We start from the raw sequence: 11,025 nt of genomic DNA, 5'->3' as shown, positions 1-11,025 counted from the left end.
ACCATAATACACTACACTACACTGGGAAGAGAGGAGAGTAGATGAAGCCATCGTACAATAATACAATGTGGTCCTCTGTATTCTCCACATTCTGTCTCCAACAGTTGTGAAAACAGTGTATTCAACACTTTATGAAATTAATTACAAATACACAGATAAAGTGATTCTGAGTGACTGAACCATGCTGATTTTTATCCAGAGGATGGTTGCGGCAACACAAGGGCATGGCCTGAGTACAGCTGAGTCACACTCAGAGTTAAATATTAATTCATTTTATTTTCTCCTCAGACAAAACAGAGCAATTTCTGAGGGCTGCAGGGGAGTCACCATGGCTGATTTTGGGGAGATTCTTCTGGCAGCTGGAGACTTTGGTCTCTTTCAGAAACTTTTACTTTTTGCCTTGTGCTTCCCAAACATCATGCTCTCCTTCCACGTAACCAGCCTGGTTTTTAATCAGGCCAGTGTAAGTCCATCATTTCACCACTGCAACACCGACTGGATCTTAGCAGTGGGTCCGAATCTGATCAAGGAGGAGCAGCTAAACCTCACAGTGCCACAGCTGCAGGATGGGTCCTTCAGCATGTGCGAGATGTTTGCTCCTGTTGACTGGAGCCTAGAAGACATCAGGCTGTTTGGGCTGAATAAGACCACCGGCTGCATGCATGGATACGTACATGACTTCTCACTTTTTGATTCAACAATAGTCTCTGATGTAAGTTGGTTTTCTTTCTCTTAAGTGTTGTGAATCAACACATGTGCATCAACTTATAATAACATCATGAAGGATTTCCAACATTTTCCCCCAAATTTTATAGGCCATACACCATACACATCAGCCACAACATTAAAACCCCTGACAGGTGAAAGGGTGTTTCAGAGGCACCTGGCCAGATGGTGATGCCAGTTAGATAATCTCCATCAGGTCTCCACTGGTGAACCAGAGACCCAAAGCTCGTTTCTGCATGCTAGGACATAAGATCACTGGATGACAGTGTTTTTTTTTCTGCTTTTGGATCATAATGATTGATTAGTACTTGTGTGTCATTCATCTGCAGCAGAATGCATTATGGGAAGAAGGCAAGTTGTTCAACACCTACATAAAGAATATTGCAGACCATGCATCATGGCAAAATGAATTAGTTTCTGTATTAGGAACGTGACATGGAACTACACTTGGCCGCCAGGTTCTTCAGATCTGATCAAGAATCTCTGAGATGTTCTGTAGAACAGTCCAATCCATGGAGGTCCCACCTAGGTCCCATATACAACAGGACACTGTCAGAGGCCTTATGGAGACCGTACATTCATGGGTCAGCATAATATTTGGCAGATGGTTTTAATTTTGTGGCTGATTGCTATAAATTCTGTACATCAATAGATATGAAAATTGTACACTTTTGTATGATTCATGTATAATTTTTTCTATGCATTCTGGATCAATACAGGGTTAGGCCTGACTTGTTTTTATGTTGTAGTTTGATCTGGTCTGTGATCAGGCTTTTATGCTTGGAGTGGCACAAACTGTATACCTGACTGGAATTCTATTTGGATCTCTTGTGTTTGGTCCATTTTCTGAATCGTATGTACAAGCAACACCAAGCTGCCTCAAGTTACACTATTTATATGCACCAAGATATGGTGCAAAAATTATTATATGTTTGAAGGACTTGATGTGTTTTGATCCCTTATTATATTTGTTTCAGGTTTGGTCGCCAGCGAGCAACACAGATATCAGTTGTTACCATGACTATTGGCACATATGCAACTGGTCTCTCCCCAAACATCTATGTGTACATGGCATCCCAGTTCATTGTGGGAATTTCTTATGGAGGATTTCGGATCAACTCTGTAATATTGGGTAAAGTAACTGGAAATCTAAATAAAATGCACATAATAAAATTTTATTCTAGAATGTGTATTAATTGTATGTACATATCAACATAGTGTTCATGCAGCACAAGTTCTGTTAACAGAAAATTCAAGTATTGAAATTGACTGATGTCCAAGATTAGATTCAAGATTCAAGATTGGTTTATTGTCAGTACAACAGTATACACAGTATACCCTGTGTTGAAATACTGTTTCACATAGACCCCCCCACATAGTGCAAATGTAAAAGAAAGAAAAATATAGCTGTATACATTTTAACCTTGAAATTTATGTTAATGCTGGTTTTGATGTTAGAACATACTGTGTATCATAGTTTCTAGGTAATGGGACTGTATAGCTGTCCTCAAGAAAGTGAAGTGATTGTCATTGTGAAATACTACATTGCAGCACGACACATGGTGCACACAATGAAATGTGTCCTCTGCTTTTAACCATCACCCTTAGTGAGCAGTGGGCAGCCATGACAGGTGCCCGGGGAGCAGTGTGTAGGGTCAGGATTCGAACCGGCAACCTTTCTGATTACGGGGCCACTTCCTTAACCACTAGGCCATCACTACCCCATGCACTACCCCAACTATCTCAAGCTGACCCATGTTCATAAAAGTTACTACTATGTGCATGTGAGCTTTAGAACTGGACAATATTATGTAAGAAAGTGTCATGGTCAGCCCCAGAGCATTTTGCAGTCACCACCATGTTTGACTTCTGTTTTAGTGTTTAGTGTTCTGTTTTTAGTCTGTTTTAAGATTTTACAGGGATGAAAAACAACTCAATCTATCTCTTGTCTGACCATAAAACGTTTTGTGAATTTGAGGTTGTGAGTTGTGAGAGATCAATTCTGAGGTTTCTTTCTTGGATGGCGCCCTTTTAGTACATGGTAATGTAAAGCTTGCTTGAATGTGAATTGTGACACTGGTGTTCCGGCCTGCTTGCTCTTTGTTGGTTCCAGACCTTGGCTAACAGGGATGCATTGCAATAGATTACTGATAAAGTAAGTTTGCCCATTAACAAAGAAATTATCAATGGTAGGTTTATTTGAACAGTGAGAGACAGAACACCAATACACAGAAAAAAAAACCCAAAATAATGCATTAAAAAACTATACATTTATTAGCATTTTCATTATTGAAAAACGTAATTGATCCTCTTTAACTCAGAAACATTTCTGGCTCCCAGTTCTATTTTATACAGGTGACACCTTTCCATAGAAGCAATCAATGTATCCATGACCAAGACCAGAGAGCTTTCCAAGTATAACAGAGTCAAAATTGTGGACCTACAAAAGGCTGGAATGGGTACAAACTGCTCCCTGGGTGCCTGTCATGGCTGCCCACCACTCACCAAGGGTTAAAAGCAGAGGACACATTTCGTTGTGTGCTGTGCTGCAATGTATCACAATGACAATCACTTCACCTCACTTTACTTCAATTGGTCAATTGGTGGGATTATTCGCTAACAGAACTGCCAATCTCCCTCATTCTGGAGCTCCATGCAAAATATAATTTTAATAATAATGAGAAAGGCATGGAACTGCTGTGCTTCAGTGTTTCACAATGGCAATCCTTTCACTTTCAACAAGGCAACAAAGGATTGGCTCAAGAAGAAGCATATCAAGGTCTTGGAGTGGCCTAATCAGTCTCCATTAATCCCATAAAAAAATCTGTGGAGGGAGCTGAAGTGGTGCCAGTACCGTCCCCCCACACTGCCTGTCATTGCTGCCCACTGCTCACCAAGGGTGATGGGTTAAATGCACACAATGACTATCATTTCACTCACAATGTGCAAACCTTGTGGCCAACTGCAAGAAATAATGCTGATTGCTAGGGGATATCTTTTATAATATATATATTTTTCAAATGCATTTTTATGGATTTTTTTTCTCGCTCTCAGAATTCAATTAAACCTACCAGTGTGTAGTTTTAATTGTTAAGCCAGTTGTTTTGTTTTTCCTGTTTTGTAGCCACTGAATGGATTGGCATGAAAAAACGAGCCTACGCAGCCTGTTTGGGACAAGTAATGGCGGCCCTTGGGCAGTGCATCCTCGTTGGCATTGTGTATTTCATCCGTGACTGGAGGACTGCACAGTTTATAATGGGAGCCCCTATTTTGTTGACATGTATTTATATATGGTATGTTTTTTTTATCTACAACCATTACTCTTCCCTAACTTTAAGCCAGTAGCTCTACAATAATCACTTTCCTTTGCAAGGTTCATTCCTGAGTCGGCCAGATGGTTATTGGACAGAGGCAGAACTGAAGAATGCAAAAAAGGAGTCCTGAAGGCAGCAGCTATTAACAAACGCACAGTACCCGATGCACTGCTGATGAAGGTGTGTATGGGTGTTGCCTTAGCACTTGGGTGCAGCCTAAGCCTGAAAATGGTTTGTAGAAATTGATTATTTATTTGCATTTCATGCAAGTCGACATGTGTTTTTATGTTGCAGCTCAGGAAAGAAAATGCTGTTGAAAGAGGGGGCATAAAATCCTTGCTTAGTTCATTTGTTCTAAGGAAATACTTCCTAACTCTAGTCTTTGCGTGGTATGTAACCTCAAGCAAAGTAGCACGAAGCACAATGGATTATTTTAAAATAATGTAATTGAAATTAGTGTAAAAGTAAAATAACCTCTATATGGAATTCTTTTAAAATAGTGTTTAGTAAGAGGCTCTCTTTTCGAATCCTAATATCACTGCCATAAATGTTCTCCAGGGCCGCACTGAACCTTGCTTACACCTCTCTCTCGCTGAACGTTGGGAAGTTTGGCATGGACATTTTCATCACTCAACTCATATTTGGATTGACCGAGGTTCCTGCACATCTCATTTGTCTGTGGTTGTTGGAGCTTGTGGGGCGAAAGCCTTCGCTCATGTCCACCCTGCTGGTCGGGGGTACAATGTGCTTGGTGTCTGTCTTCATCCCAGAAGGTACATTGCAGCAGAACTTCATATAAAATTGCTTCACACTATAATGTATATACATGTGCAGCCTGTTTTGACCTTATTTTATGTTATCTGACTGTCCCTCAGATAAAGCCCCAGCTGTCGTTGCCCTTGTAACAATGGGAAGGGTTTTTATGAACTGGGCAGGCAGTATATGTAATGTTTATGTCCAGGAGCTTTTCCCCACATCTGTAAGGTATGTCTAGCTCTCAGACACTCTGCACAGTTCCTATACTCAACAGACACCGTGCAGCTTTCTGATTTATAACTATGGTCACTGCTGTAGACAAACAGCTACAGGCTTGGCATCCTTAGCAGCTAGAGTGGGTGGAATGTTGTCTCCTTTGCTGAACCTGCTGGCCACGTTCCACGAGATCATCCCAACTGTGGTTTCAAGCATCTTCTCAATATCTGCTGGGGCTCTAGCCTTCCTGCTGCCTGAGACGAGGCATATAGAGCTTCCTGGCTCCATGGAGGAGGCCGAGAGGAAGAGGTACATGTTGAGACAATGGGTCTAACTGGGCACACTGGGCAACTTTAGCAGTAACCTGGTACATCATTATGCATTTAAATTGCTTACTTACTTCTTTTTATGTCTGTAGGAATCAGAAGATTGCAGAAAATGGCTTCAGTATGGATCAGTCTTACATCAAAGCTACAAAAATGTAACTCTTGCTGTAAACTGAGAAAATCAGTGTAATCATAAACTGTTTTTGCATCATGTGTAAACCTTTTACATTTTTGTGTGTGTATGGCCTGCGGTTTTCTGGGTGTCTGTGTTTATATGAGTTATATGTATATAAATAGGTACAAATTTCACTCAGCGTAAATAAGAACAAGGAAGTAATGTAGCCCCCCAAGATCCTAATACTATTTAGTTTGCCTGGCATTAAATAAAGAGACAGAGGGCTTTAAGGAAGCCTACAGGTACAGAAGGTCTCTGATTATCTGTGTTCAGGTCAAGCTGATGCTATTTTGAACTGATGCTATTTTGAAGGGTGTATAAATATTTATTTATATATTGGTTTGATTAGTTAAATTCGTAAAAATACAAAAAATTCACACATATATACAGTACAGACCAAAAGTTTGGACACACCTTCTCAATCAATGTGATTTCTTTATTTTCATGACCATTTACATTGGTAGATTCTCACTGAAGGCATTAAAACTATGAATAAACACATGTGGAGTTATGTACTTAACAAAAAAGGTGAAATAACTGAAAACATTTTTATATTCTAGTTTCTTCCAAATAGCCGCCCTTTACTGCATTCTCTAAATGAGTTTCAAGAGGTTGTCACCTGAAATGTTTTTCCAACAGTATTGAAGGAGTTCCCAGAGGTGTTTAGCACTTGTTGGCCTGTACTATATGATAAGTGATAAAGTGTAGTGATTATCACTTGTGATACACAGCAGCACAGCACATGGTGCACACAATGAAATTTGTCCTCTGCATTTAACCCATCACCCTGAGTGAGCAGTGGGCAGCCATGACACGCGCCCGGGGAGCAGTGTGTGGGGACAGTGCTTTGCTCAGTGGCACATCAGTGGCACCTTGGCGAATCGGGATTCGATTGTGTGTATAATTTGTTTATTTTCTGTATTACTCTTCTGTTCTTACCTTTTGTTTTACTCTTTCAAAAATTTAACCAAACTTCCAATGCATCTCTACTTTCTGTGCATATATAATTGGCTAAAGAGTCTCTTGAATCTGGTTTTGGGTGAAGGTTATGCAGTGGTGCACCTTGCGCCAGAATTGTTAAGTATTCTTCTGTTACACATACAGAGGGAGTAACATATTCTTCTGTCCAATTCAGTTACGATTAACTGATTTCTTCAGAATGCGAAATCTACAGAACGACCCCTGGAAAGGGGGAGATTGTCTATTGCAGAGGGAACCCCTGGCCGCTTAAATAAATAAACCATTTTAACTTCTATGTTAGTGGCAATAAGTACAGTCGAGTCAGGTTTGGAGTTAAATTTTAATTAAATTCTTATTTTTCTGAGATATAACAGTGCAGGTCCTGGTGTTTGCTGGAAAGCCACAATGGCTGATTTCGAGAAGATTCTACAGGCAGCTGGAGACTTTGGTCTCTTTCAGAAACTTTTGCTTTTTGCACTAAGCTTTCCAAATCTTCTGATCCCCTTTCATGTAACCAGCCTGATTTTCCATCAGGCCAGCATGAGCTCATCGTTTCATCACTGCAACACTAACTGGATTCTAACGGTGGGTCCAAATCTAACCAAGAAGGAGCAGCTAAGTCTCACCGTGCCACAGCTGCTGGATGGTTCTTTTAGCATGTGTGAGATGTTTGCTCCTGTTAACTGGAGCCTGGAAAACATCAGGCAGTTTGGGCTGAATGAGACCACCAGCTGCATGCATGGATACATACATGACACCTCATACTATGAGGCAACGATAGTGTCTGATGTAAGTATTTTATGTGCATGTGCCTTTGAAAGTGTGGAGTTTCAGTGCTGAACGTCATCAGTATATTTTACTTGTTGAAGTTATGACTTTTCTTACATTTTCTCACAAGTTGTTTATCTGGGGAAGAGATGGCAAGACATGCACCACCTTCGTAAAGATTGTCACAGCCCCATTTATGGCTTTGGTTTCAGCTGTATCATGTTTCCTGCCAGTCTAGAATCACTCGGATCAAATCTATTGAAGAACTAACTCACAACGTCTAGGTTCCTCATAGCGCAGATCACTCTCAGGGCTTTTGTGGAAGGAATATAATATTAGTTCTATATAATATTGACGTGTATGATTTATGTATAATGTAAATATGCTTTTTAAATTCACTGCACTGTCATTCCCAACTCCTGTTGTAGTTTGATCTGGTCTGTGATCAAGCCTTTTTGGTTGGAGTGGCACAGACCACATTCCTGACTGGAATTCTAGTTGGATCACTTTTGTTTGGGCCATTTTCGGAATCGTATGTACAATTTTTTTACCCTCTGGATTGACTGATAAGATTGTAAGGTGTGAGAAACTACTGAAAGATTTGTCTGCTTTTATTATCCCCTTATTACATTTATTTCAGGATTGGTCGCCAGCGAACAACACAAATATCAGTAGTTTTCATGATTATTGCCATGTATGTAACTGGTCTCTCCCCAAATGTCTATGTGTACATGGCATCCCAGTTCATCATAGGAGTTTCATTTGGAGGATTTAGAATCAATTCTGTAATATTGGGTAAAGTACTTTACTGTCAGACTACAAAATATACAGTACTGTGCAAAAGTTTAAGGTGGTAGTGAAACTGATTAAAGGTTTTTCATCTCCCCAACAGTAACTGAAATCCTTAAGGAAGGGACTTTTAAAAGTTTAAAGCAAACAAATAATAATGAAAAAGAAAGAGACAATTTTATTTGATCTCAGAAACTCTGTTTATATCTACAGAACATTATTGTATTGCTGCACAAGAAAATACATAAATATATAAATTCTCTTTATACATGTCATTGTTTAATATAAATGTCTTGCCAGAAATGAGGCACAAAGTGAAAAATTTAGTCCAAAGGGCAAACAAAAGGGTGCGATTGCCAAACCACAACAGAAATAACACTATATACTATATGTGTAGGGACGCATCCGGACAAGGATTGATAGTTTCAGATTGATAGTTTCACCTCTCGTCCATAAGGTCTTGGGGCCAGAGCACAGTTTAGATTTCTTCACCGGTTTGTGTTGGTGCCTGAGACTTTTGCACTGTACTGTACATAAGCATGCTTTTTAGAGTTTATTTTTTAAAAACAACACTAATCCAAATACAGGAAAAAGCTGTGTTAAACAGCAATCTTAGAGATGCTTCCAGATTGTATTGGAGTATTCTCAATAATTATACAGACTATGATTAAATATGCGGTTTGATTAAAAAGTGGAGCTAATCATGTCATAATGTGTTGTAATCTTGATGCAATTTTGATAAAGGCTACTTCAGTGCATGCAATTCAGTCAATTTTACATCTTCCAAATGTTAAGCAATAATGCAAAAATCATGAATACAGACTTACAAACTCTCAGCAATATACATTACTGCATCTGAATGAGAAGCCACTTGTTTTTTCCTCTCTTGTAGCCACTGAGTGGATTGGTATGACAAAACGTGCCTATGCTGTCTGTTTGGGTCAAGTTACGGCTGCACTTGGCCAGTGTGTCCTCATTGGTGTTGTGTATTTCATTCGAGACTGGAGGACTGCACAGTTTATAATGGGAGCCCCTAGTTTTTTTACAGTTATTTATATATGGTAAGCTTTCTGATTGTTTTATTACTTTTATTACTAGTTTCTGAGTTATGTTTGGTTCAGTAGCGCTACATTAACTTTACTACATTTACTTTGCAAGGTTCCTTCCTGAGTCGGCCAGATGGTTATTGGAGCAAGGCAGAACTGAAGAATCCAAAAAAGCAGTCCTGAAGGCAGCAGCCTTTAACAAACGCACAGTACCTGATGCACTGCTGGTGAAGGTGTGTATGGGGATTACCTGAAAAATGGTTTGCAGGAAATTAATCGTGTGTTTTTATGCTGTTTATGCTGTTTGTGTTACAGCTCAGTAAGGAAAAGGTGATAGAAACAGGAGGCATTAAATCCTTACTTAGTTCGTCTGTTCTCAGGAAATACTTCCTAACTCTTATCTATGCATGGTATGAAATTTCAAGCAAAATAACAAAAAGCACAATGGATTACTTATAACTGCAAAATTAAGAAAATATTTGTTTCTAATCTAAATTCTAGTTTATATATATGGTATTTCCAACAGTGGTAATAAATATTAAATAATTTGTGTTTAACTAGAACTGTCCTAAATGTTCTCCAGGGCCGCACTGAACCTTGCTTACACCTCTCTCTCGCTGAACGTTGGGAAGTTTGGCATGGGCATCTTCACCACTCAGCTCATTTTTGGCTTGACGGAGATTCCTGCACATATCCTGTGTGTGTGGTTGTCAGAGTTGGCCGGGCGAAAGCCTTCGCTTATGTCAACCTTGCTGTTAGGGGGCACGACGTGCTTGGTGTCTGTCTTTATCCCACATGGTACAGTGCAGCAGAGATTCATTGTACCACATTTTCCATTCTGGACTCAATGTGTCCTCATTTTATCTCATGTATCTTCTCCTCAGATAAAGCCCCAGCTGTTGTTGCCCTTGTAACAACTGGGAGGTTTTTTATGAACTGGGCAGGTAGCATTTGTTATGTTTACACCCAGGAGCTTTTCCCCACATCTGTAAGGTATGTCCAGCTCCCAGCCACTCTGCCCAGTCGAAGTACTGAGCAAAATACTGATTTATAACTTTGGTCACTCCTGTAGACAAACAGCCACAGGCTTGGCCTACATAGTAGCGAAAATGGGTGGAATGTTGTCTCCTTTGCTGAACCTTCTTGGTGTGTTCCATGAGATCATCCCAACCGTGGTTTTAAGCATCTTCTCAATATCTGCTGGGGCTCTAGCCTTCCTGCTGCCCGAGACGAAGCGTACGGAGCTACCTGACTCCATGGAGGAGGCTGAGAGGAAGAGGTACAAACATTCGGCCACCATATTGAAGCATCTTTACTGAGTTTACCAAGAAAGTGGTCAACATTTACACGAGCCACATTCTGATGGAACATAATTGTAAATGGATTACTTACTTAATACCTTACTTCTTATGTCAACAGGAATCAGACAATGAGGAATCAGGCAAAGACAGAAGACAATGGGATCACTATGGATCAATCATACATGAAATCTACAAAAATATAATCCATGCCTTAAAACTGTAAAAACAATTTAATCACAACCTGTGTTTTTGGACTTGGATTACAAGATTAGGTTTGACTTCTCCATGGGTGCTACAAAAATATTCTACATTTTGCAGTAATTGGCATTCCTGGATCTGAAACTACAAATCCAAAACAGGACAAACACCTGAATTCAGTTGTGGACCGATGGAACAGCTTTTTGGCTGAATCACACTTCTGCCCATCACTGATGTGATGTGAATGTCGTTTCTGAAGAATGTTGTTGTGAAGCAAAGTTCTGGATCAAACTGTCATCTATGAAAACATTGTGCTTGTATTAATCTCATCTTTATTTTTGATAAAATTCAGTCACTTAAAAAAAAGTATTTTGTAACTGTGCAGAACAACAGTTAACAAGTTACATTTTTATTTGTAGTGCACAAAATATAATATAAATGGTTACACTA

General features: G+C 39.6%; 2 protein-coding genes across 2 annotated transcripts; both read left to right on the top strand.

The window, feature by feature from the left end:
- Positions 1-328: 328 nt before the first annotated feature.
- LOC114787788 (solute carrier family 22 member 13-like) lies at positions 329-5,497 on the top strand. The gene is made up of 10 exons (XM_028975647.1): positions 329-712; positions 1,476-1,579; positions 1,704-1,858; positions 3,851-4,019; positions 4,100-4,220; positions 4,335-4,429; positions 4,599-4,813; positions 4,916-5,024; positions 5,115-5,321; positions 5,431-5,497. The coding sequence occupies exons 1-10, from the start codon at positions 329-331 to the stop codon at positions 5,495-5,497; spliced, it is 1,626 nt and encodes a 541-aa protein (XP_028831480.1).
- A 1,381-nt stretch (positions 5,498-6,878) lies between these two features.
- LOC114788959 (solute carrier family 22 member 13-like) lies at positions 6,879-10,936 on the top strand. Its single transcript, XM_028977947.1, has 10 exons — positions 6,879-7,262; positions 7,670-7,773; positions 7,882-8,036; positions 8,923-9,091; positions 9,189-9,309; positions 9,392-9,486; positions 9,660-9,874; positions 9,961-10,069; positions 10,149-10,355; positions 10,496-10,936. Exons 1-10 carry the CDS (start codon positions 6,879-6,881, stop codon positions 10,578-10,580), a joined length of 1,644 nt encoding a protein of 547 aa, XP_028833780.1. The 3' UTR covers positions 10,581-10,936.
- Positions 10,937-11,025: the final 89 nt, after the last annotated feature.

The sequence above is a fragment of the Denticeps clupeoides genome, chromosome 4 (genome assembly GCF_900700375.1).
Source record: "Denticeps clupeoides chromosome 4, fDenClu1.1, whole genome shotgun sequence".
In the NCBI taxonomy this organism is placed as follows: Eukaryota; Metazoa; Chordata; class Actinopteri; order Clupeiformes; family Denticipitidae; genus Denticeps; species Denticeps clupeoides.
This window is presented reverse-complemented; position numbering and strand designations above follow the sequence as displayed.

Excerpts from the sequence above, each read along its gene's own strand:
- LOC114788959 (XM_028977947.1), top strand. The coding sequence starts at position 6,879 with ATGGCTGATTTCGAGAAGATTCTACAGGCAGCTGGAGACTTTGGTCTC. Across the intron at positions 10,070-10,148 it reads CTTTTCCCCACATCTGTAAG|ACAAACAGCCACAGGCTTGG; the intron begins GTATGTCCAGCT and ends TCACTCCTGTAG. Across the intron at positions 10,356-10,495 it reads GAGGAGGCTGAGAGGAAGAG|GAATCAGACAATGAGGAATC; the intron begins GTACAAACATTC and ends TTATGTCAACAG.
- LOC114787788 (XM_028975647.1), top strand. The coding sequence starts at position 329 with ATGGCTGATTTTGGGGAGATTCTTCTGGCAGCTGGAGACTTTGGTCTC. Across the intron at positions 1,580-1,703 it reads TTTGGTCCATTTTCTGAATC|GTTTGGTCGCCAGCGAGCAA; the intron begins GTATGTACAAGC and ends TATTTGTTTCAG. Across the intron at positions 4,430-4,598 it reads CTAACTCTAGTCTTTGCGTG|GGCCGCACTGAACCTTGCTT; the intron begins GTATGTAACCTC and ends AATGTTCTCCAG.